General features: G+C 37.1%; 1 protein-coding gene across 3 annotated transcripts in view; it reads left to right on the forward strand.

Moving 5' to 3' along the window:
• Positions 1 to 27,963, forward strand: part of PLXDC2 (plexin domain containing 2) — a 425,380-nt gene that overhangs the window by 356,047 nt on the left and 41,370 nt on the right. For 2 of the 3 annotated variants that reach the window (XM_019973017.2, XM_070800805.1), the window contains exons 10-12: positions 3,980 to 4,046; positions 11,192 to 11,342; positions 12,784 to 12,822. In XM_019973017.2, the coding sequence (XP_019828576.1) occupies positions 3,980 to 4,046; positions 11,192 to 11,342; positions 12,784 to 12,822 (257 nt within the window). The remainder of the gene's footprint in view (positions 1 to 3,979; positions 4,047 to 11,191; positions 11,343 to 12,783; positions 12,823 to 27,963) is intronic. The other variant, XM_019973018.2, reaches the window with a different exon arrangement.

A 27,963-nucleotide genomic window follows, 5' to 3' on the forward strand; every position in this document is an offset into this window, starting at 1 on the left:
ACTTAAGATAAAATTGACTCATAAATTTAAGATTTGGTACTGTCTTTTTACAATATAAGGTAAAAGTTATTATTTCCCACTGGCTTTGAGTACGTCTAGAATGGAGTAAGTAAAGACAGACTGCATTTTAAAATTATCTGTTGCGTTTAATTACTTGTCAGATGATTCCCAAAATATATTCTCTGTAGAAAATTGATAGATTCCTGTCTTGCAAAAGAGAATATCAGTATACTTTTCAATATTTAAGCAAACTTGGGAGAAAGAGAAGAGGCAACAACCGTCTGATTCATCTGGAATTGGACTCTAAACGTCAGAATCTCTTTGGGTAACCAGATATGGCCTTGACCAACTGGGGACTCTGAACTCAGGATGCTAGATCACACACTGATGTTTATTTCACACTTGAGCTTGTTCAGCACAGATGGTAGGTATAAAATAGCTGAGCTCTAATGGATCATGTCCAAGCAGAATGATAGATATGGTCTTTTCTGTTGACAGTCGAGCTGTTTTCACATTCCACTTGAATTAAATTGTGCTCATTCATGCTATGGTACATGATCTCTGGCAAGGATTCTTAGGAAAAAATCATGTGGACTCATTGCAAAACAAGTGAAAAAAGAAGTTGTGAAGTAACAGTGTAAGAAAACATGAGACTAAAATTGAACAGCCTGTAAGAATATAAGACAAAAAGCCTCCATTTATTTTGAAAAATACATAAATATCTATTTAGATTATTAACATGGATTTATATTTATAATGTATTAAGTATATATATTTATATATTAAAATTCAGGATCAATGTAAACCTTTGCTTTTCATAGACTCATAAATATATGAAAAATAAATCATGTGTCAGATATACTAGTTCAGTCACCCAGTTGTGTCTGACTCTGCAACCCCATGGACTGCAGCATGCCAGACCTCCCTGTCCCTCACTATTTCCCCAAGTTCATTGCAGGTCCATTGCATCGAAGTTCATGTCCATTGCATCAGTGATGCCATCCAGCCATCTCATCCTCTGACAGCCTCTTCTCCATCTGCCCTCAATCTTTCCTAGCATCAAGGACTCTTCCAATGAGTCAGCTGTTCTCATCAGATAACCAATATACTGGAGCTTCAGCATCATTCTTTCCAACGAGTATTCAGGGTTGATTTTCCTTAAGATTGACTGGTTTGATCTCCGTGCTATCTAAGGGACTTTCAGGAGTCTTCTCTCGCACCATAGTTCGAAGGCATCAATTCTTTGGTGCTCTGCCTTCTTTGTGGTTCAGCTCTCACGACAGTACATGACCACTGGAAAGACTATAGCCTTGACTATATGGACCTTTGTTGGCAGAGTAATATCTCTGCTTTTCAATACACTGTCTAGGTTTGTCATAGCTTTCCTGCCAAGAAACAGTCATCTTCTGATTTCGTGGCTGCAGTCACCATCTGCAGTGATTTTAGAACCCAAGAAGAGGAAATCTGTCACTACTTCCACCTTTTCCCCTTCTCTTTGCCATGAAATAATGGGGCCACATGCTATGATCTTAGATTTTTAATATTTAGTTTTAAGCCGGCTCTTTCACTCTCCTCCTTCACCCTCATCAAGAGGCTCTTTAGTTCCTCTTTGCTTTCTGCCATTAGAGTGGTATCATCTGCATTGTCTGAGTTTGTAGATGTTTCTCCCATCTATCTTGATTCCAGCTTATAACTCATCTAGCCTGGCATTTCTTATGATGTGCTCAGCGTATAGGGTAAACAAACAGGGTAACAGCAGACACTTCATTTTTCATAGGTAAATATATGAAAAAAAATCATGTTTCAGATATACTGCTACTACTAAGTCACGTTAAGTCGTGTCCGACTCTGTGCAACTCCATAGACGGCAGCCCACCAGGCTTCTCCGTCCCTGGGATTCTCCAGGCAAGAACACTGGAGTGGGTTGCCAATCCTTCTCCAATGCATGAAAGTGGAAAGTGAAAGGGAAGTTGCTCAGTCATGTCCAACTCCTAGAAACCCCATGGACTGCAGCCTAGCAGACTTCTCTGTCCATGGGATTTTCCAGGCAAGAATACTGAAGTGGGGTGCCATTGCCTTCTCCATCAGATATACTAGGAATGCTTAAATATAACACTGGTCCTAACTTTAAAGTATTCACAATCAAGTTTGGTAAATAAGTGGTTTCTGAATCTTTGCATCCCCGTGGACTGTATAGTCCATGGAATTCTCCAGGCCAATATACTGGAGTGGGTAGCCTTTCCCTTCTCCAGGGGATCTTCCCAACCAGGGATTGAACCCAGGTCTCCCACATTACAGGCAGATTCTTTACCAGCTGAGCCACAAGGGAAGCCCAATAAGACATAAGGCCATGAAATTGTATATAAATGAGAAAAGTTAAATAGTAAAGTAACATGTGAGCACACCAATGATGAAGCTTTATCAGAATGGGCTCTGGGTAGTAATTTCTGAGTCTTGAAAAGTGAATGAACTGTAGTTAGATTTTCTGTAGGGAGGGCAGAAATTATTTCAATCAAGAAAGAGAGTGGAGGGCTTCCCTGGTGGTCCAGTGGTTCAGACTCCATGCTTCCAATGCCAGGGTTGTGAATTCAATCCCTGGTTGGAGAACTAAGATCCCACATCCACACAGCCCAGTCAAAAACTTTAGAAAAAGAAGAAGAAAGAAAGTGGGAGTGAGCCAAATCTCAACAACCCAGTGCTTGCTTAATTTGACCTTTTATTTTTATTATTTTACTTAACTTTTATTGGAGTACAGTTTCTTTACAATGTTCTGTTAGTTTCTACTATACAGCAAAGTGAATCAGCTATACATATACATATATCCTCTCTTCTTCGGATTTCCTTCCCATTTAGGTCACCACAGAGCACGAAGTAGAGTTCCTTGTGAATCTGACCTTTTAGGCGTGACTTAATCTTAGGAATTATGTAGGCAGGAATCCACAGGAACACACTCAGCTTCGCTGATTCACTGAAAGAACTGACAGAGAGGAGAAAATGTTGTGCTCCAGGTTGCCGTTTATTACAACAAAAGGACACAGATTAAAATCAGCAAAGGGAAGGAACATGGGGGAATCCAAGAGTGACAAGGCACAGCTTCCAGTCTTTCTCCCTCAGTGGAGTTGACACTTAATTCTTCCAGCAACTGTTCGTGAAAACACACACCAAGTATTGCCACTCAAGGAAACTCATCCAAGTCTTGGTATCCAGGGTTTTTACTGAGGGCCATCATATAGATATGAAATTTTCCATTACCAACTTTATCTCTATTCTCCAGCCCCCGCAATGGTCAAACTGATGCAGCATGGCCCAGGGCTCCAAGCAAATAAAAACAGACATGCACTATAAATCATGTTGTTGGTGTGAACTATCTAGCATAGCCCAAGACCCAAGATATACAAAGACACTTTTATCAGGCAGGATATTCCAAAGCCTTAGACGTGATCTCCCTGGACAAGGGCCAGTTCTCTCTTTGGAATGTGTAGGTTTGAACCTCCCAAACCTGACTTACTAACCTTTTACTGTACAATAGGGAAAGAGTTTTTGTGACTGTGGATCTTAAGTTTTAAAATGTAAGTAAAACAAATAAGATCTGAAATCCTGAAAAATGCCTGCAAAAAAATTTGCATCTGTTTGTAGTAATGATGAAAAATATATACGTATGAGGAAAAGAAAAGCCAGCTCCATAGAATGGCTACTGTCTCGCCTTTGTATGGGGATCTCTGTATTGTGTGGGAACCTCAGTAGAGTGATCTGCTGTCACGTGCAAACGTAACGGCATCATTACCTAAGGTGTGCATGGGTGGTTACACAGAACTCTGGAAATGCTCATCCACTGCTCCAGCTAACAGTTCTATAGAAAAAAATGTTTTGTTGTGCACATTTGAAAATTAACTACTTACCAGAGTTTCTCTTTTAATTTCTACCTCCACTCTGTACCCCATACTTTCTTTTCTGATCTACAACATGGCTGTCTCTGAAGATGTTCCAGTGGATTTGATCGCCATCGGCAGGACTGGGTGGACAGTGGATGCCCTGAAGAGGTACAGGTGCGCTTTATTATGATGAGATTGCTAAGACCACGCTGTCGTATATTATTGCTGCAACTTAATGAAAATGGGGTCTAATTTAATAAAAAGAGCCCGCAGTCACTGAGCCCTTATAGGTACCAGATGTTGGGTTTAACTCTACATGTATTATCTCAATTTATTCTCATACCCATCCTATGAGATCAGAGCTGTTATTGCCTCCGTGGTACCAAGAGGGGAAGAGAAAAGAATGAAGGGTGATGTTCAGGTAGAAGTGGAAAGAAAGAATCTGGAGGTAGAGATGTGACTCAGGAATCGTAAAACCAGGATTTAAATCTTTTCGATCAAAGGGCAGCTGTCTTAAATATTTGCTGCTTTTTTGAGATCTTTTTTTTTTTTTTTCTTCATCTTTTTCACTCAAATAAGGAAATCAGTGGTATGGAGGAAAAGATTGCAGTAAATCAGCATAATAGAAGAAGGTAGATGTGGTCTAACATGGAAACAGTAAGTCTCAGGCAAATATCATGGATACAGTGATGCAAAGAAGTGATTTAAGCAAGTAAATAAAATTGCAGAAGGGATTCTAACGTGTTTAAAAGTTTTTTAGTGAATTGTATTTGCACTGTGAGTTCAGAGTTACATAAAAGTATCCCATAAAGTTCACAGAGAAAAGTAGTATTTGTTCCTTCTCCCTTTGTTAAGTTTTAGGGTATATATTTCTAACAAAAACCATTATCACTTCTACAAGCTTTCTCATTCAGTGAAGCATATCATGTCAAAGAGCTGTTTTTAAAACTATTAGGGAATCCTGGTTACTAAAGCCTTTTTAATTAAGTTTTTGTTTGATGTCTCATAAATATCTTGAGAAATGCATTTTTCAGGATATTCTTGAACTTACTGCCAATGTACCTTTAATCAACTTTTTGACACTTGGTTGGGGGTGGGGGAGGTGCATTACAATAATGTATACTGATTTATCGGAGGAAGTGATGGCACCCCACTCCAGTACTCTTGCCTGGAAAATCCCATGGATGGAGGAGCCTGGTAGGCTGCAGTCCATGGGGTCGCTAAGAGTCGGACACGATTGAGCGACTTCACTTTTATTTTTCACTTTCATGCATTGGAGAAGGAAATGGCAACCCACTCCAGTATTCTTGCCTGGAGAATCCCAGGGACGGGGGAGCCTGGTGGGCTGCCGTCTATGGGGTCTCACAGAGTCGGACACGACTGAAGCGACTTAGCAGCAGTAGCAGTATACTGATTTATCAACAGTATTTCATTTCACTTATTTAACAATGATACTTAAGAAAGAAAATCTATTAATGAGAGTCATTGTTGTGTTTTAAGGTTGATATTTCTTTCAGGTAATCACAGTTACCTCAATTAAAAATGTTGAAATTGGATATCAAAAGTGTAATTGAGACCTCGTAATTTTCTTGCTTCAGTGTGGGCCCAGTATGAAACAGAAGCTATTGAGAAGAATCCACCACATTCTAAGCCCTCCTAAATATATGTGTGGGGAATTCACCGTGTCCTATGGTCTGTGCTAAGCACTAATTTTTTTTTTAAATGATTCCCTCTTCCCAAGAAGCTCAGACTCTAGCACATTCTATAATATCCAGTGTTTCCTTTTTATTCCATAACTAAATTGTCAACATTACTAGCTCTATTGTGAGCAATCCTAGACTTCTGTTACAGGTAAGTGAAGAGGGTCACCAAATCCAGTCTATTTTCTGTGCCTAAAACTAGGGTTAAATTTTCCTTCTGATCTTGTGAGATGAATTTATTCAATAAGTGCAGATCCTAATATAAGAATGTACTATTTACTGTTCTAAGTACTGCTAATTTAAGTGTGAGAAATGTGTGTAGCAGGGGAAACACACACTGAACAAAGAACCACACTTAGAGAATGACCCCGGCAAAGAGGTGCATGGTCTTGTTCAGCAGGATAAGGGAGCGTTTATTTGAGGAGGTGATATTTAATGACTTCTGAGGGGTAACTGAAGATAAGAGTGGTGAGAGGTAACACTGGTGAGGTGAACAGGACCCAGTAACATTGAAGGAGTTTGAGCCTCATGTTAAAGGCAGGACAAAGCTATCTGGAGGGTTTTAATTAAGGGGATGATATGATCCAAATGACTTTTTGGAAGAATGAATACATTGTATATTACCCTGTCTTAATTACTGTAGTTTTATAAGAAATATCACTAGCTATAGAACAGACTTTACTTTTTCATCTTCTCAGGTGTTTTGACAACTTTTGAACTTTTGTTCTTCGTATAAATTTTAAAATAAGCTTGCAATATCTGTAGTCAGTCAATCTTGTCAATATTTTTACTCAAAGTCTGTTGCTCAGTTGTGTCCAACTCTTTGTGACCCCATGGACTATAACTCGCCAGGCTCCTCTGTCCATGGGATTTCCCAGGCAAGAATAGTGGTTGCCATCTCCTTCTCCAGGGGATCTTCCCAACCCAGGGATTGAATCCACATCTCCTCTTAGCAGGTAGATTCTTTACCACTGAGCCACCAGGGAAGGCCCTCATTTTTACTGAAGTTACATTGAACTATGAATTACACTGCATTTCCAAAATGGAAATTTTAAATTTCATCTTTTCATTATTGACTTCTTACCTAATTGAATTGCCAGACAGCACATTCTATATGACACTGATTCTTTAAAATTAGTTGGAGCTTTTAATGGAATAGTCAGTGAGTCATTTGTAACAAAGATCTACATGTGCTCAGAAGGATGTGTGTTTTCTAACTGATTGGTTATCCAGTTGGATAAATGGGTTCTAGGTATTTTCACCATAAGCCTCTTTACGATAAACATTTTGGCCACAAACATTTTTGCCAAGTAAATGGCCATGAGGTCATAATTTTGCCACTAAAGATACAATAAGGAAAAATAAAAGAGGGACATTAGAAAGGATATAATGAAACAAGAAAGTGAATAGCAAAATTGAAAAGATTTTATTGAGAAGTACAAAGTATCTGAATACACTTAATGTGTGTGGAGACTCACAGCAATATTGTGCAAGTAAGCGACTTTATTCTGTGGGTTGAACCTAAGCACTTGCCTTCCAAGTCTTTTGTTCATAGTATTACACATTTTTTTGCTACTAATTTGTCTGCTTGTTCAACATCCCAATGTTATTTTCAGCAAAATTTCTTCCTTCTTGAAGAGAAGCATCAATTCCAAATGCTAGGATGCATATTTGTAACCGAGCTTTCTATTGTGTCATAAAAGCCTCTGCACTGCTGTGTGTTCTTGGCATTTGTCACATGCCTTCAGTAGACATTACAAAGTTTTATGGGAAACGCAGATTCACCTCTGTGCCTTCAAGGTCCTCAGCCTCTTTCCTGCCATGTCTTGTGTTTCAGAAGAAAAAACCAACTTGGGCAAATCATCATCATCTGTCATGATTTCTGTACTGTGTATATCCAACCAAACCACCAGCCAGATATTTTATCTTTTACAGCAAAATTGCCTTACAGCCAATTAGTTATGCGACAAGAGTATTTTCAGCAAAAATGCATGTGACAAAGATATTTACAGCAGAGAAGATTATGATAAAAATTCTGGGCACGTGATAAAGTCAGTCAGACTCTCTCCATTCTCTTCATCTTCACCTCTGAGCTCTTTGGAGGTAGGCTGGACCTGCTCATCACTTCCTTGCATAACCTCTCTTTTATATCATCTATTTTCTTATTTCTCTGTGCTGCATCCCAGGGGATTTTTTCAGATCTATTTGCCAGTTTATTAATTCTTTCTTCCTCTTGTTCAATCTGCTCTTTAACCTATCCATTGAGGTAGTAATTTCAACAATGGTATTTTTCATTTTTTAGGGTCAATCTTTACTCAATCTGCTGTATCATTTTTATAGCCTGTTTACTAGTTTATTTTTAAATTTTCCTATTTATTTATTTCAATGTTTCATGTATAATTTCTATACGTTTCACACTGGATGATCCCAATCTGGGATCAAAAAGTTTTTGCTAGTCTGATTATGTTGTTCTCTGTTTTTGCTTGGTCTTTGTCAGACTACTCTTTTTCTCTTTGTGTTTCTTTTTGTGTCCTTTAATTAGCAGTGCATTTGTTTGATCTTATTCCATGGGAATTTCTAGGATGTAGGTAGGTGATGTTTTCCACTAAAGAGGTTTTGATGATGAAAACCTGAGGGCTTCAGGGGGTGCCATCTGTTCCTGCGTTACTATGGGGAGGAGAGGTTTGGATTAATCTCCCCCATCTACTGTTGGTACCAAGCTGATCTCCTTGGAGCATAATTAGTTTTTGGCATTTTTACCTTCAGAGCAAACCCTGCACTTTTACTTTACCTTATGTATATTGCTCCTGCTGTCTTTATAGCACACAGGTTTTGCTTTATTTTGTTTTGGTGGTGGAGACAAAAGAAAGGCCCCTTCAGAGACTTTTCTCTACTTCCTGAAAATCCTCATAATGCTTCAAAATTCTTGTTTTATCCAGAATCCACGTATATTATGGCAGGAGGACCATTCAGGATCTGTAGTGTGCCTTTACTGCCATGAGCAACACAAAGGTCAGGATTTTGGCTTAACCATTAGGGTGATTAAGAATACTGATATACAGATTTGTGTGTGTGTGTGTAAATAGAACCACGGGGGAAGAATAATGTGTGACAAATTCCGTCTTAGACTTATTGAGCTTGAGAAGTCTGTGACATCCACATGCATATAAGTCAATAGATGAATACTTGGGCCTAAAATCCAAGAGAAAAATGTGGACTGGAGATAGACATTTATGCATAATTAACATAAAGATGTTAATTGAAGTCATAAGTATGGAGGAAATTATTAGTGACCATGCCTATAGATAAAAGACAGGTCAGGAAAGATCCATAAGAACTACCAACCCTTAAAGCAAAGAAGGAAGAAGCAGTTGGAGAAGCAGTTGTTAGAAAGGAGTCAGAAAATTGATGAGTGTGTGTCACAGACTCTAAGGTTAGAAAATGGACAGACAGTGCCAAATGCTAGTGAAATATTGAGTGTATATGGAAGGTGTGATAAATACAGAAATATTTAGAAACATTGGTATAAGAAGTTTCAGTTAAGTTGTGCTGGACAAAAACAAACTTGTGGGCATCTGCAAAGCCCAAGGCTGGTCCATCTCTCTTGAATTCCGACTGTGAATGGAAGGAAAAGCAGGATGATCCCAGGATGCATGTGGAGAAGAGGGAAGATGGAGTTTTTAAAATAAGCTGGGATGTGCTTGAGTATGGTAAAGTGCTGATGATAACAAGGCAAAAGGGGATTAAGACTAAATACTGAGGAGAAAGGAGGGGGGTCAAATGAGCAGGTTCACAATATCTGAGAAGGTAGACTGGGCTGGGCCAGAGCAGACACATGGGGGAACAGCTGTTAACAGTGGACTTGTCCATCCCAACAGGAGGAAGAAGGACAGGTCAGTACAGATGATGATGGGATGATGATCTGTAAATAAATTTTTAAAATTCTTGCTGATGACTCACTTATCAAAGATATAAAAAGTGAGGCCAAGGGTAAAATTGGGGGATACATTATGGAATGGCAGTTCTAAGTAGAGTGGAGAGGGTTTGAAATTGATGTTGAGGATAATGAGAGAGGAGGTCAGCAAAGCTGGGCAGTATTGCCAGGCAGCATAGAAGCCCTTGCTGGGGATGCTGGAGGTGAGTTTGTGGAGCTCCCAGTGGGAGGATGTGTGGTTGTTCTCCAGCTCGCTCGCTCGCTCGCTGTCTTTCTCTCACTCTGAGCTTTGGCGCAGGCAAGGAAAGGCAGAGTTTTTACTGTATTTGGTACTGCAGATTTTCTAAGAAGGTGATGTGGAAAACAAAATACACACAAAAACAAGGCAAGATGCTTAAAGATATTGAAAAGAGAGGTTGAACTGATGGGGAAAAAACAAGACTAAAGGGAGAGCATCATTGTGCTTGGGTTTTCTACAGAATCACGGGATAAGAAGAATGTGAGTAGCTACATTCATGAACAGCTACCTGAATAGACAGGAAAAAGGATAACTGAAGGTATGATTTCAGAACTAAAGCATCCCCAGCTGCAGAGAAGGTCCAAGGTGTGGGGATGATAACTAAAGTGGAGTCAAGGAGGAGATCGTGAGATTACTGAGGCTGAGAAGATGCAGGAACGAAAGTCTGTGGGATCGAATGGGCTGCTAGGATGTTGGAGAGAGTAAGCTGGATCATATCTAACTAGTGACAAGGAAACCATATTGGATGTTCTTCCTGAACCAGCAGTACAGTGCATTGCATGTTCCTAATGACAAGAGAACTTTAAAAAAGGTATTTATTTAATAAAACTTTTCAGTTGTGGGATAAGTACCATCCATGTGTACGTAGTTATCTTCTATTAATTGTCAAGGACCACCAGAGGGATGAAGTCCTTTGAAGCACAAAGAGGTAGGGAGAAATACCAACTTCTAAACTATAAAACTTTGCATGTTGGAAATCGTTACTGGTAAATGTCATATTGTTTCTTCTTGTGGGCTATAAATGAAAACTACGATATGCACCATGTCCTCGTGTAGCTCGGTTAGGGAGAAAATATTCTAAGTGATTGCCTGAGTGCTGTTCAATCCTTTGCGTGGGTGGCTCTGAATATTTCATAAAGGAAGGCAAAATTTTAATCTTAAATATCCATTCACCCTGTGGGAAGTTATTTTTGAAACAATGGAGTAGTATAGAGCAGTTACATGTTTCAAATTTAGCATTAGCAATTTGATGTGAATGGAATACATTCTTTCTTCACACACTTAACCATGTTTTAAACCTTCTCTTTATATACATTTTTCTTCTGGTCTGTTTCCCATCATGTCTTTTAAAAATATATTGATATAAAATTTGGGTTAAGATCAACAGTAATATGAAAAGTTAAACTCAGAAATGACGGAATCCAAATATCTAGACATGGAAATGCTTTCTAACATCCCATTTTAAATATATATATGAAGTCAGTAAAATCTATAACTGTAGTCCTGTAAAAAAAGTATTCCTCATCTTGATTTGAGAGGCCTTTGTGCTTTACAGCCCAGCTTCTTTTTATTCTTTTGTTTCTTCTATTATTTTTCTCCTTGATATAATTTTAAAATGTAGCTCTGATCACTCCTCCATTGTCTCCCCCTCTGTTTCTCTTATTAGTCAAAAGAGAAGATGTGTGACCCCACAGAGCCAGCGGAAAGTTCTACTCGAACCAGCACCACCATACGTGCAACAACCACACAATTCAGGGTCTTGACGACCACCAGAAGAGCAGCCACCTCCCAGCTGCCCACCAGCCTGCCCACAGAAGGTGCCCTGGAGACACTTTTTCTCTGTTACTGAAGGGGGGAAAATTCACTGTTGACGTGTACAGGAGAGGTTCTCCAGGGGAAATTTTTTTCTTCAGCGAACTGGATTTCTTAGGAATGTCTAAAAGGGAAAATACAAAATTATAGTGGAGTAAAACTATGTGCTGTGTTTTTTTTGTGTTTTTTTTTTTTTTAATGTATGGATGCCTTTTATTAAGATTTAGTCTTTAATGGTGATCTTGGCTACTAGAGTCTCTAGAAAAGAAAGAAAGAACTTCCTCTCGTGTCCTTCCTTCCTTTCTTGCTGAACTTTGTAATAACAGTGTTTAACATTTTAATCACAGGATAGGAAGGCAAAATGCATAGAAAATGTCCATTGATTTTGTATTCTGAATAACAGGTAATTCTGCTAATACACAATTCTTATATTTGCGTGGATACAGTCAGTAAAATATGCTGGTCTATAACCTTATAGAGAAGCACTGTGTATGACACAGAAATTGTACTAGAGAAGCATTTCCTTTGCCAGGAAAGGCAAAAATACTAGAGGGCATGAATGCATGCACACAGCTCATTGGGGAAAGATGGGATATTAGCCCAAATTTGTTAGTCATTTATTCTGAATGGTGCCACTAGGGAGAAATGTGAGACCAGTTAGCCAAGAGTAAGCCTTGAGGGGAAAACATGGTCTTATTTCTTTTCATAAGCCTTGCTTTAATTTGAATAGGATATTAAACTTGAATCTTTTGCTCTTAATTGAAGTTTAATTGGATATTTAAAGTTAACTAGAATAAAGTGTTAAAATGAGGTGAAGGACAGCTGCTAAGTACATTTTAATGCTTTTAAAACCAATATTATATTTTAATTCATCTTATTTGGGGTTGTTATGTAGCCTGAGAAAAATATTTCTGTAATTCAAATCCTCCCCTTTAGAATGAAATATACCATTGAAATTAAAAGCACATTCTACATTTTGTAGGACAAGATACTTTGTATGTTATTTTGGTCATATTTATTAGCAATGAATAAGCATTTAACTTTTGAAGTCAAGTTTGTAAATATTGACAAATATTTACTATTCCAGTTAACTTGGAATTTCCTTGATCTTGGCCTTTAAAATAAATAAGAACTTCTAGAGTCTAATTACAGTAAATCATTTTAGAAAATTAAGATAAATGTATTTTAAGTCAAAGTTATACCAGTGTACTTTTCTCATAGCTCTTAAGAGTCATATAAAACTTTACTAAAGTTTTACAATCTTGACCTTACAATCTCAGAAAGTTTAGTACTACATCCTATAAGGTAAGACTAACTCTCATTGACCTAGAAATTTACTCAGTAAAGTATCAGAATCCATTCCTGTTAAACAGTTAATGCATTAGTAGACAATTGATTTATGTACCTTAAAAATTTTTTTGTTGTAACTTTGACTTTCTCTTCCAGATGATACCAAGATAGCTCTACATCTAAAAGATAATGGAGGTAGGAACTGACATTTTTCTTTTATAAATATTTTTTAGATACTAATCTATTTCATTCATTTAAGCATGAGAAAGAACTTGTGGGCTTCTAAATGTAGAGTGAGGTCATATTTTACTCCTTCATGGTGTTTAACACAGGAAGAATTCAATGGTTGACTTGAAAAGTCAAATTATTTCAATAGCGGAGTGAAATTCTAATCTCAGTGTTTGCCTGTAAAACTTCAGGACGCCACTGACCAATTGTAAAGTGAAAATTTATCCACATTCCTTGCTGTTTCTTGTTGCTGGAGCCCTCGGTTTATTGGTTGCATATGTGGCTATCTACCAGTATTGGGTTCAAGCCTGTTTTTCACTACATTGACTATTCAACATCATTTATAATTAAAATTAAGAAATAGAGCAATATGGAAATATACTTTTACTAGGCGTTTTTATCTTCTATGCAAAGAAAAAGACAAAAAGAAACTTGAGGAAGAACAGTTAATAAGTAGATAACTAGAGTTTTTCTAAGACAATTTAGGAATGTATGTAATAGTACATGAAAATTTGAGGAAGAAAGGCTTTACCAAAACAAGTCTGTAAAAGATATTGACCAAAATTTTTCAAATAGCTCTTTTCCTTTTAAATTATGTTAGGTCATATGTGCAACTCTATCATAGAATGCTGGATTTCATAAAAGAGATGTAACTATATTAGTAACTGTTTATTCAGCTCAGGAAGGGGGTTTCCTCTTAGCAGCATCTTTTATGTAAATGTGGGTTCACTGTATTATTGATCTCGACACAGTCTCACTTTTGCAGCCCCAGGCGATAACCTGAGTAAGTCAGAATCCAACATGTATGGTGTTAGGTATGTTTCTCTCTGTATTTGTAGAGAATAGTTTCTAAATTACTCAGTCTAAGTCAAGAAACAAATATTTCTGTTTGTTGTTAGGTTACTGTATATCTATATATATGTATTTAGATCAGTCCACTTAAAAGTTGCTTAGCCTCTCCATATATATCATTATCACATCAGTTTTCCATTGTCTTGCTTCTGTATCACAATATTTTATTTCATTTATTTACTTATTGTTGTATTAATGCAATAAGTGGATAGCTTCACAAGTAGCCATTTGCCACATATACACTAGCTAGAAATAAAATCTTAGTGTTGAAGGGACTTTAGCAATTCCCCCATTCAACATTTCTCAGAGCAGGTTGTTGGTGAACCTAAGTCCTAATGTCAGGGTTACCTCCTTTGGATGGAGGATGTTAAAAAGAGATAAATGGAATGGAGGAGGGTTCCCCAGAAGCTTCTGTTGTATTTGCTATGTTTAATTATTAACACAGGTAGTAGTTATATGTGTTTGTTATATTGTTCTCGATTCTGTCTTTTCTTTTTTCTTTAATATGACTAAAATATTCTATAATGCTGACAGAAAAAAAAACTGGAAAAGGAAATGGCAACCCACTTCAGTATTCTTGCCTAGGAAATCTCATGGACAGAGGCGCCTGGTGGGCTACAGTCCATGGGGTCACAAGAGTCAGACATGACTTAGCGACTAACCAACAACAATAGAAAAAACAAAAGATTCCTGTTATCAAATAGCTATGAGATATTCTGGTTGAAAAAAAAATGTAAGCAATTTACTTTCTGGAAAACTGTTAAAAGCTTTTACCGTTCATTCATTCATTTACTTATTCCTGCCAAGTGCCTGCTAATTGCAAGGGATTGTATATGCTTGCAGCTATGGTAGTGAAAATGGTTTAGACAAATTCCTGGCTTTCAGAAAGCATAGATTCTAAAGAAACTTCCAAGATGGTGATAAAGATTTAGCATCTGGCATTTCTCCACTATTTGGTCTTAAAATTTTTCTGACTTAATGTTTTGTGGAATACACTTTGGGAAATAGTTTTCTAGAATGTTACCAGTTATCCCAAGGAAAATCCTTAGTTTTGTTTAATGCAGCAAGGAATAGTAAAACTCTGAAGATTTTTTTAATGCAGTGTATTAAAACTATCTTATGACACTGAGAAATCAAGTTAAGTAAATTCCAAGATTGAAATGGAGGGCTTCTTTTCTTTTTTCATCTTACTAGAAAAATTGACTATTGGATCTTCAGATTATATAAGATCACTGATATGCATCAGGTGGCACAATGGTAAAGAATGCCAATGCAGAGAGACACCAGAGATGAGGGTTCAATCCCTGGAGCAGGAAGATCCCCTGGAGTAAGAAATGGCAACCCACTCCAATATTCTTGCCTGGAAAATTCCAAGGACAGAGAAGCCTGGCAGGCTACCGTCCATGGGGGTGCAGAGAGTCAGACATGACTGAGCTACTGAGCACAAGCATGCCTCAGGTACCCGCCAGAGTTCCAAAATATCACAATGAGACTTAATATGTCTATACACTGGAACTCTTTTCATGGCCAGGTTTGCTAATGAAGCACTTTTCCTAAATGTGCAGTTAGAGCAGACCAACTTGACCAGTGCTAAGATAAATGTTCCTTTCAAAGAGTACTTGAGATTGCAGATTCCTTTTTATAGCAACTTTATTAAGTTAGCATGCTACCACTGCTTTTTATTTTATGGAATATGGAAATGTAGGAAGGACTGCCAATTTAAATCCAACTTCATTAGTTAATTAAACATGTTGAAAACAGAATTCAGAATTGTTCTTTTCCTCCAGCTTCACATTTTTTTTCTTTTTTTGAGATTGAGGTAATAATGGAAAAGGATGTCTAAATGCTTTCTCACATTTAGTGAGAATTTTTTTAGATGCAAGCTAAGACATTTGTGTAAATTGCTATGTATTGCAGAGAAATTCAGCACATTTTCTTTTAATTTAATTGGCTGCTCTTAAAACCATTTTAATTTAGAGGTCTGTACTTTTCTAGAAGAGGGTGATGTTTATCAAAGTATTCAATGTGTAGCTATACTCTGCCCTTTACATCCGTACATCACCTTCTTTAGATATTGGATTACCTTGGCCCTGAGTCTTCCTAGAATATTTCTATGACTTAAAGTAGTTGATTTTCTCAGTGGTATCCACAGCTGACCTGATTATATATTCACTTTCCAGGAGATTTCCCTTCATCTTTGATATGAAAACATAAAATACTTCTGAGCAGCTGGACACCAGAGGCACACAACAGGGCTTCTCATTCACAGGACCCAGACTGAGTTCCAGTCTGCAAAAATCACTCTTGATAAATCGTCACTTGTGCATTGTGTTTCCTGCTACAATTAGATCAGGTCTAGGAAGAGCCTCTGCATATTTCCAGTTAGTTGTTTGATTGGAGACGTTTTATTAGTCTTCGGCATTGAGTGAAAATCCTCAGTTCTCTAAATAAGTTGGAGAAAAGAGACTGAAAAAAATATCTAGACAAAGAGAATGACTCCTAATGAAGCAGGTGCCATTAGTAAGTTAGCACTGATTGGCCATTATAAATGGCTGAATACAAAAACTCAGAGGAACCAACATACAGATAGTATTTTGTCTCCAACTGAAATGTTCCTACTTGCGTGTTTATGGTATTAAGTTGCAAGTAATATATATGTCTAATTAAGTAGCATTTCTGCTCCTTATTCATGTGAAAGGCAGGTAAGAAGAAGGAGGTAAGAGGAGGAGGAGAAGGAGGAGGAGAGGGAGGAGGAGGGGGAGGAGAGGGAGGAGGAGGGGGAGGAGAGGGAGGGGGGAGGAGAATCGAAGAAAAAGCAGAGGAAAAACATTTGTTTCCTATGCTCCAAGCACTCTTCTAAATGTACCTGTATTAACTCATTTAATTCACACAACATCCCTGTGACTAGTTCTGCCCATATTTCCATTTTTTAGCTGAGGAAATGGAGGTACAGAAAGGTGAGGTTACCTGGCTGGTAAGTGGCAGAGCTGCCACGTGAATCTACTTAGTCTTAAAGTGGATTCCAGGACCCTGGCAGCCTCACAGTATGGCTGCTCCTGAGTAGTACAGTCCTCTTAGAAACTTCACATGGGAGACGCCAACCCAAGGAGTTTCATTCCCACCTCCAGTATTCTTTTTCCTCTTTTATAACAACTGGTTATACGTATAAGTATTTAGAAATGAAATTTCCTTTTGCCATGTAATTATGCCTTACTTTTCATTTTATCCTTTCTTTGAAAATCCCAATGCATTGATCCCCCTGTGTAACTGAGTCCTTTCTGAAACACTGGCATGTATTCTGCAAACTGCAGGGGTATTCTTTGTTTATGTTCAAAAACTAAATTCTTTCAGCCTTCTAGGTTTCTCGAGAAATTCAAGTTTAATTCTCTATTAAGGGGTTCCTAGAATGTATTCTTTAAATAATATGTATTTCTGTGGATAATGGTTATAAGCATTTAAAACTACATCTCCCTTGGGTTTTCGAATTCTGGCAAAAGCTTGTTTAGAAAAGTCACATTTTTAAGGAGTTACCTAGCTGTATGTTTTTAGCTGGTGCCACTATTGACTGCCTTCTTTGGTATTTAATTAGTTGCTTCCAAATGACACTCACCACCTAAATAGAAATGTAAATGCCTTCAAGATGCAAACTGGAAAAAATTATATTTAGGGCCGAAATAGGTCTGTGAGTTGAATCAATGGCAAAGTCTCTTAACTGAGAAGTGAAATCTTCAACCAGATTCAGCTCAATTTAGCAAATGAAGTTGTGCCATTCTGCTATACTGCAGATGTTAAAATTATATCAAGCTCTAAAATCCTATGATTAATTTTATTATTTAAAATTTGTTGACTGAGATTTGGTACTATGATAATAATACCAAAAGCTGCATTCGCTCTTGGTTCCTCGAAAGATTCTTCCTTCTGATAAAGTCATGTTTCTTTTTAAAAAACATATTTGCATGTAAGTTCTTAATTACTAATGATATTTAAAGTATGAGCACCCGAGACATCACTGGTGTGTCTTGCAGGTGGCACTGTGTTCGTCATTTCTTCTCATTGGTAGGAAGTCTGCTAAACCTGGATTCTGAAAGGCTGTGTTCTTGAGTCGGAAGGTGGGGTCTTCATCAAAAGGATGCTAAAGTAACTACATTAAGCAGTTTGCAGAATGTGATCAAGTTAATTCTGGAGTACAGATCTGCAAAATAATTAATTTTAAAGAGTTAATACAGAAATATTACTTTGAATGAATTATGGAGTGGTTTGTCTAAATTCTGAATCTGTTGTGTTTAATCTCCTACTTATGAACATATAAGGCCTTTTATCCAAAGATAAAATGTTAGAACATTATTCTGACTTTTTCACTAGACTACTTCTAAGGTTATATTTTTATTACCTAGTGTGTAGTGACAGATCAAGTGTCTAGTGTTTCATTTATCATTCAGTCACATTATTTTTTGACTTTAATACATAAATCATCAAAGTCACCTATCTTTCACTTTTTTCTCCTACCTTCCCTTGCTATTTTTTTTTTCATCTTTTTCTTTAGCAGCGATCACAGTCTTGTAAGCAAAGGGAAACCGTTATTACCTTTTGACAGACTATTGAGTATCTATCACTTACTGTTTCTAAAACTGTAAAAATAACTTGGCATTTGGTTTTATGTTTTGCTCTGTGTGACTACTTTCATGATAGCACTAATTGTATAAGAAAGTGTACAAGTGCCATAATAATGAACATTTCTTACACTTCAGAATATTATTTTGAATGTCCCGTATGGATTAAGAAATTCTCTTCTAAAATTTTGTTTAGAGTAGTGTTTTTCAACTTTTTATGTACATAAGAATCATCTGGTTATTCTCATTTTATTATTCTAGCTCCTAAGAACCCCAGTGCTCAGGCTGTTCTCCGTAACACTTAAATCTGAACCTCGGGATCTGGGATCCAGGCATCAATACTTTTTAAGCCCTCAGGCAATTCCCACATACAGTTCCATCAAGAACAGGTGGTCTGAGGCAATGCTTCATAAATATGAAGAAGCATTGGAGACATCAGGGAAAGATAGAATCTATGCAAATCTGAAATTTACTTAAGAAATACAAACAAACTATAAATTTAGGCATCATCAGCATATAATGATAGTTGAAATTATCAGAGTGAATGAGATCACAGAAGAATAAAGTAAAAATGAAAAGGTCAAAGGACTAATGAGGGAAAACGTACATGCATGCTAAGTCACTTCAGTCGTGTCCAACTCTGTGTGACCCCATGGACTGCAGTCCACCCAGCTCCTCTGTCCATGGGATTCTCCAGGCAAGAATACTGGAGTAGGTTGCTGTGTCCTCCTCCAGGGGATCTTCCTGACGCAGGGATCAAACTCACGTCTGTCATGGCTAACTTGCATTGACAGGCAGGTTCTTTACCACTCGCACCGCCTGGGAAGCCCGTAAGGGAACACAGCAGTTGAGATTTTGTGGGGGAGGGAGGGGAACTCAAACACAGCAAGACAATCAGAAGAACTGGACTCACAGAAAACAAGAAGACAATTTCAAGAAGCAAGTAGTGAACAATGCCAAAGACAAATGGAAAAAAAAAAAGAAAGGTAACCATTGAATTAAATAGTAAGTTGACATTGGTTGATCTTGACCTGATAGTTCTATAGTCCACAGATGCACAGTCCCCAGAGAGAATCTGAGAAGTTGATGAGCAATAAGGACATTGAAGTCAAATGGGACATGCTGCTATTTAAAGAAGCTTGGTGAGAAGGGAAGTAGGATTTCTGTTGTTTTGTTTTAGGAGTGTATTTATATGTTAGAGGTGTTGAGAAGAAAAAAAGACATGAAGAAAAGGAGTGAGAGATGACTGAGAATGAAGCAATATATGTGTAAGCAGGGATGGGTCAGTCCACGTGGATGAGAGGAGATGGGTAACAGGGAGAAATCTAGGGTATTCCTCTGGGCTTGTTGTTTTCTCAGTGTAATAGGAGACAGCAATATGGCAAGAGTGAGTGGGAGAGGTCAGAGTATGGGGTCCAGGAGTTGAAATAACCCATAGCACATTTCTGAAGGAAATGGAAAAGGGAGCCTCCTATGTATGTATGAAGGGTGTGCCAATGTGAATTTGGGGCCTGCTGACCATGTTGACCATCCTTGTGCTTTGGTGACATCAACACTAAATGTTTTCATGTGTGCTTGAATCAATACTTATTGATTCAAGGAATCATGAAATATGCTGATCCAGCTTAAGCAACCAAAAAAAAAAAAAAGAAGAAATTTTCTTTGAGAGAAAGAATATGTTATTTTTTAAGACATAAAGCTTTAAAGACAGTATTTGAATCTATTAAATGGTAAATTTAGTTTAATATTTTTAGCAGCTAGGTTTTCACTGGCTTACTGTTCCATTAAGACTAATTTTTGCTTGAATTTTATTCTGCATGGTCAAATAATACCATGCAAGATTTAAAATGTATCTTGGGTAGCAAGGACAGGCGTTAATTATTTAACACTAATTCATAACAGTAAGTACTGTGACCGAATGTTATTATTTCAGTTACAGTAGTGAATTAGCAACTAATTGGATCAAATTTCAATAAGTGATTTCAACATGTCTTAACATTATGCTCAGCAACTACTAAAGAAAAAAAATTTTTTAATATAGAGTTAAATTAAAATGGAATTCTAAGAAATATCTGTTTGACTTAAAGAAGGCAAGAGAGGAAGAAAAAATGGACCACATGATGGATGGACACGAAGGAAACAAATAGCAAAATGGAAGACCAAATTCAGGCATACCAATAATTTTACTAAATGAGTCAGAAATTCTACTTCTATGTATTCAAAAGAAAGCATAGCCATAAAAGTATTGTACCAGAATATTCATAACAACTGTATTCATAATTGCCAATAACTGAAACAATCCAGGTGTTTGTCAATAGAATAAACAAATTAAATATTTCATAAGATGGACTACTACTCAGCAGAAAAAAAATAATAAACTGCTGATACATGCAATAATATAAACAAAACTTTAAATCATTAGTTTAGGTAAAAGAAGCCAGGTATGAAAGAGTATATATAATATGATCTGATTTATGTGAAATTCAGTATAGATGAAACTAATCTACAGTAAGAGGAATCAGCACAGTGGTTTCCATGGCAGGGTAAGGTCAGGATTGATGGGAATGGAATCAATCGACTGATTGATTGAAAATTTTCTGAAGGCATGGAAATAGTCTGTATGTTGGTTTGGCTGATGATTTCTTTGGTATATAAGATCTGTGCATTTCAAGGTTGCAAATTTTACCTTAGTGGGAAAAAAAAGAAAACAGAAATGTTGATGTACTTCTCATGAACTAGATAGTTTTTTCTTAACTCTCATGAGTAAATTTTTTCAAGCTTCTTAAAATTCTCAACAAAAGAGAGCAAAAAGATTTATCCTTAACAAAGAAGCTTCTCTAATTAATAAGCATAAAATGTAATGCCTCTGATTACTTGATTCATGGTTTACTTTAAATTATTCTTAGAATCGTCCCATGTAGTTGCTAATAGTGATAAAGTTATCTTGCAATTATTGGATTTACTGTACACCAGACATTCATCTAAGGGTTTTGCATGTTGATCTCATTTAATCCTTAGAGTACCCCATGAAGAAAGTCATACTATAATCCTATTTTACGCATGAAATATCAGAAGGACAGGGATTTAAGTATTCTGTCTGGGGTCCCTAATCTGTAAGGGATGTAGCCTGGCTACAACACTAAACACTCTGCTGTCGGAGCATGTGCTATGCTCCCCATAGCCATCCTGGCCTGCAACCTGGGAGAGCTTCTCCAGTTGTGGCACTGAATATAACGGAAGAATCCTCTTCACCCTGTACGTATCAGAGTGAAAAGACAGATGTGTGTCCAAACCACTGAGCTAATCTGGAGCCTTAGCACCTGCACGCCGCTCAGTCACGGCTGTACCACCAGGTCAGTATGAAGCCTCCTTGAAATTGTTCACAGAAATGGGATCCTTTCTCTCACTGAAGCTTGAATGCATGTTGAATGAAAGCGTGGACACTGTAGCCATTTGCCTGCCACTCTGCCTCTACTAAAGCCATCCAGGATCTCAGCAAACACAGACAGCTCCAGGTGTCAGTTCATGATCAGAATGAGCCCCGTGGGTCCTCTGAGCCCATCCCTCGACAGGTTAACTGTCGACAGGTGACTGTAAGATTCATAGTAGTGCTTTATACCCACGTGTGGGGCCAGTTCACAAAGCTGATTTAATGGGAAAGGTAAGGCTGAGACTAGTGCTCACCTCGAGAAGTAACCATATTCTATCCCACATTCAACGTGTGGAGCTCTGTATTCCAGGAAACTTGATATTCCAGGACCTAAGGGAAGACAGCCATGATAAACACACTTTTTTAGCATGCTTCTTCCTTCCCAAGCAGGCCAGCTGAATTTGCCCCCATTAAAGCCCTTATCTGAGCCATGTTTTGGCAGTTCTGATGTGAAACATACCCTTCAAAACTGGTCCTCAAGTGGTTTCAGTTTTTTCTTTCCACCCTTGATATATGTGCCTGTTTATTAGCTCTGGTAACACACATTAAAATATAGTTCGAAGCTCTACCCAAGTTTATTTTTTTCCAATTTCCAATTCTGTCTTTTTGAGATACATTCATATAGTCCTGCCCATTTACCCTCCTGGGAGATTTCATATGTCAGCCACAACAAATAGCAAAAGGTTGTGTGGTTGTTAACATCAAGGGCTAATGTTCAATCCTGAGGTACCCACAAGGGCCAAATTGACATCTCCAGCAACTAAGTTAACCCATGCTTTCATAGGAAGCACTTAGGTTCTCATTAATTGTAAATATAAACTCAGGTGCCAAAGAACTTGAGACTGGCTTAATATTTAGCAGTTTTCTAAAGAAGCTGTCCATAAGGTTAATTTTGTTTAGACAGCCTACCAAACCACAGCAGCTGGGCTTTTGTTTTTCAGATACTGTGTGCAGATTCTATGTGGCATGGCCATGTCCCAGTTACTGCTGGAGTCTGGGGAGAGACAGGTTAACTCTTACGGAGCTTGGTGGTTTGTTTTCCTTCAAAGGGGTCAACAGTGAAGGTACATGGAGATTGATCTTGATCTTTCCACTGGAAAAGCTATTCACTAAGACATCCTTGCTTTATCCAGCATGCACTTAAGCTTCCCATTTCCATGAATAATTTCAAGAAATCCTCATATTGACTTGGTAAGACAGCCATGATTAAAAGAAATGGCAATAGCAAGGGTTCACATTAGCTAAGTGGTTTGGACACACATCTATCTTTCCACACAGACGGGAGCAAGGTGAAAAGGTTCCTTCTCTATGATCAGAAAACATGATGGATTTGATAGGGAAGTGAACATTTATTGCATTTGTATATTCATTCATATGTTTGTATATAAATGAACTGTTTTACTATAAGGGACTTAATTCAAATGGACAGGATTAAATGGCATAAAGAGTCACTCTCTTCTGTACCCCCAGATCTTGAAAGTACATTGTCAACCTCTTCTTTGGTATTCCATTGTAATTGTGAATATATTTGTCATATATATTTAATATGTTTACTATTTAGATGGGAAACTTAAGTACTAAGATTTCTGTGAGTTATTTTATAAAAGTAGAGATTTTTAGAAAACAATTTTTAAATATACTTTTTTTTAAATTTTATTTTTAAACTTTACATAATTGTATTAGTTTTGCCAAATATCAAAATGAATCCATCACAGGTATACATGTGCTCCCCATCCTGAACCCTGAAGAAGCAAGGCAACTTGATATAGAAAGCTGACGTTAGGAAAACTTTAAAAGTTAGATCTTATAAAGATCTTGGTTGCTGAAAATATTAGAGACACAGGTCAATTATTACAAAACATAGCACATACAAATAAGAAATGAAAACCAGAATGGATCATTACAAGGATTTGCTTTTGGTGTTGCAGTAGCCATAGATATGGTGAATCCCCTGTTTCTGATGCTCACACACACACATGCACAAAAGCACTAATCACATAACAAAGCTAGTAGCAGACTGGGTGGTGACTACTCTCCAAAGTCCCTCATTTTGATGGAATCAAGCATTTCTTTTAATATGATTTCACGGAAATTTTATTTAGCCTTATTTTCCTGAGATAAAAGGTAGCGGATTATTGTTTAAAAAGGATTGTCATACCCTAAGCTCTTTTAAGCCAGAACATTTTATATGTTTCCCTGAATGAAATTTCACAGCTGCTCTGTAGTAGCACAGGCTGCAGACGAGAAGCTGGGCCAGCTGCCCCTGCCAGAATATTATTCTCACCACACATAATGCACTTAGCTGTGTTTTGTGCACCATTTTAATATCTTTTCACAGTACTTACTCAAATCCCTCCTAAGGAGATGTCATCATGTGAATTATAAATGAATGTAGGGTCACAGTGATTCGTATTGTGGATTAAGTATGGCTTGTATAATAGTTTCAAGGAACCCTAATACCCAAATAATATTGACAGATTGGTAAGCATCCAAAAGAAAAAATAGGGACACCATGATTAAGAAAATGAAAGAACAAAGAGAATTATGAGAAATAAGAAGGTATGTAAAATACCCAGAGAAACTCTAAATGAAGTCAAGGTCATGATCATGTTTGTAGAAAATTTAAAAAAATAAATAAATAAAAATAAAAGAGACATGAAGGAAATTATGTGAGCTACGAAATGAGATCAGTTGCAAGGGAAACTTCCAAAGGAAAAGTCAGTTTAGTGAAAATTTTTACTTTTACTTGATTTTCTGCTGTTATATTTGGTAGCTCATAAATGGGTTCAATAATATTCCACAGGGAAACTCGTGTGTTTTCAATCCAAAAATGCAACACTAACATTTTAAGCATTTTGTAGTTCAATTTCATTCTGAAGTGTTAAAAAAGAACACTTGACATCATCTGTATAAGATTTATGGATTTTTGAACAAATTCATGCAAGACTTTTCCCAAAGCCTCTTGGTCCCCCAAAAGACATTATATTGTGGAATTTATAGGTTTTTTTAAAAGCCAAGAGAATAGTTAGATTTAGAACTAACTCTTTAAAGTGAATAAAATTTCAGACAAGGAATGTTTCTACTTTAGTTTTACTTTATTGCTGGACTTTAGTTACTGATAAGATTTAAAAGTGGGTATGATCATTTCAGCAGTGTATTAAAACTTCTAATGTATTCAAGAATTGTACTTCTAAATATCATTAATAATACTACATACATATAAATACTGAAAAAAAAATAACAGACGTAGAAAGACCTAGGAGACATAGTGGTCTAAAATTAAATGCTACACCTTGAAGAAACAAAAGGTCAATTTTTTTTCCCTTCTTTCCTCCTATCGTCTTTCTTCTACTTTTTTTCATCTTATCTTTTATCAATACTTTATGAACTTTTCTTGGAGTGCAGAAAATTAAACACATTTACATGAGGTCCTGGATATTTTCAGAATGTGCAGCCTTTTAAAAATCTGTCATCTTTGCTATCATGGTAGCTATAAAACTTACCAAAAGATAGTATAATGCCTTGATTGATTTGACAGTTCTCAAAGTCCTCTCTGTGTCTAAATATTGATCTGTGTTTTATAAAGTACTAAAAGTTAGAAACTCATAAGAACTGATAGGTCACTCTGTGGATTAGATGGGAGTGTATTATCTTTGATACTATTGATTTTCTGTGCTTCATTTATGTTTTAAAGTATGTCTACAAGAGAGCAGAAAAAAGGCTTTGATTTGGTAGCCTTTTCAAATATATTTATGTATTTCCTCTTTTGTTTTTGGCTCTGAGGCTCCCTTCGGGGGGTCTTATTGTCTCTTATCATTAACTCATCGTATTTAAATATACAGGGTAAAGGTAAACAATGAAAGACTCGAGCTGTCCTCTGTGTGATACTATGTGTGTGAGAAAGAGTAATTCTTCAACTTTTGTTCACTTTGGGGCGTAAATGAAAGAGCATAAGACATTTCTAAGACTAGAATAAGAACTTGGTTTTCAGGCTAGATTCCTCCTGACCTCTTTGAATATTCCCCCAACTCATATAGACTCTGACGAACTTTAGAAGTTTGTACCTGAAACAGGTTCAGAGTCTTCTTCGACCTACTTCTTTCTACTGATTGCCAAGAATAATCAGCTGTACCTCAGGAATGAATATTGTCAGAGATGACATCTCTGTTCATTGTCTTTTCTGAGGAATGAAATCAACTTATTTGAGCAGTCTGCCCTCGAGGTGAATGAACTAAATTTCAATTATGGAAATTACTAGCACTTCCTTAAACCTTTTAAATTTCAACTTGTGTTTGAGGTGATCATGATTTTTATCACAGAGGGTTCTCTGTGTTATTTGCAGTTTCCCGTAAGTGTGTAAACCCTAGTCCCTTTAATTGAAAAGTGGTATCAAACTGAAAACCAAATAGTGAAATAATTTGAAATCAAAGCACATCAATGATGTATTCACTTTATCTCCAGATTTAATGTTCCTTAATGTGCCATCATAATACCTGTTAATAAAGAAAGCAGCTAGAATAGAGATGCAGAAAGCTTGGCTAAATAGTGAGAGCAGAAGAGTAAGTTCTCCAGAAATATGAGTACAATTTTTGCCACTTCATTTTGATTATTTCTGAAGTATTTAGAAATAGCATGGGCTTGGGACACCAAGATACCTCTGTAATATTTTGAAATTTGCTACATTTCTCCTTAAATGATTTGTTCTAATTATGACACGTCTTAAAGTCATGTGCACATTCATGGGTTCCTAAGTATTTCTTCTGTCTACTGGTTAGTAATATTGTGAAAATCCATGAAGATAGTTTATTTTGTTAAAATCATCATCATCCAAAGATGTTTTAAAATGCTTCTTGGCTTGTAACAAACTACATTCTGTACAGGTTTCACTAGATATGAAATGGTGTCTTAACATCCATACCAGCACTGCAAAGAAGAATTTGTAAAGGAGGATATTATAAGTAGCCATTATTAGAAATATAGATTAATAATCATTGTGAGTGTAAGCATTTATGCCTAAATAAAAGGAGTGAGTGGATTTCAAGGAATAAATGCAGTTATGATTATGATTTTTTATTCTAAAGATTGGCAACATATGGCCTGCAAGTCATAGATAGTTTTATTGACAAGAACTGCTGAGTTCTTGAGTGAAACATGTCCCTAGCTCTCCTCTTCCTTCCTAAGATAACTGTCCCTTGCCTGCTGCCTTCTCAACAGGCTCTGGGTCTCTGGCCCATTTGAGAAATCACAGTCCAAGGTCAAGTCACAGGTGTCTTTTCCTTCCCCTCCCCATCTTCACATACACACACACACAAAATTAAACTAGACTTTATGATGCTTCTGAAAGATTACTAATCCCAGAAATAGAACCAGATGCTATTTGGATAGATGGATGCATGAATGAAAAGAGAGCAAGATGGATGAATGCATGCATGCATGCATGGATGCATGAATGGAAGAAGAGATGGATGGATATAAAGAGGGATGGATGGGTGGATGGAAGGATGGATGGATAAATGGATAGATGGATGGATGAATGGATGGAAGGAGGGGTAGTTGGATGGAATTATACATGAGATTTGAATAAACATTCAAGACTTCCTTTCGTGACTCTAGCAGATATTTTTGCCACATATTCTCCAAAGTAACATTTTATTTTTTTTAATTTAAATTTATTTATTTTAATTGGAGGCTAATTACTTTATAATATTGTATTGGTTTTGCCATATATCAACATGAATCTGCCATGGGTGTACACATGCTCCCCATCCTGAACCCTCCTCCCTCCCCATACCAACCCCCTGGGTCATCCCAGTGCACCAGCCCCAAGCATCCTGTATCCTGCATCAAACCTGGACTGGTGATTCGTTTCTTATATGATATTATACCTGTTTCAATGCCATTCTCCCAAATCATCCCCCCTCTCCCTCTCCCACAGAGTCCAAAAGACTGTTCTATACATCTGTGTCTCTTTTGCTGTCTCGCATATAGGGTTATCGTTACCATATTTCTAAATTCCATATATATGCGTTAGTATACTGTATTGGTGTTTTTCTTTCTGGCTTACTTCACCTGTATAATAGGCTCCAGTTTCATCCACCTCATTAGAACTGATTCAAATGTATTCTTTTTAATGGCTGAGTAATACTCCATTGTGTGTATGTACCACAGCTTTCTTATCCATTCTTCTGCTGATAGACATCTAGGTTGCTTCCATGT

This window comes from Bos indicus, chromosome 13 (assembly GCF_029378745.1).
Source record: "Bos indicus isolate NIAB-ARS_2022 breed Sahiwal x Tharparkar chromosome 13, NIAB-ARS_B.indTharparkar_mat_pri_1.0, whole genome shotgun sequence".
Classification (NCBI taxonomy): Eukaryota; Metazoa; Chordata; class Mammalia; order Artiodactyla; family Bovidae; genus Bos; species Bos indicus.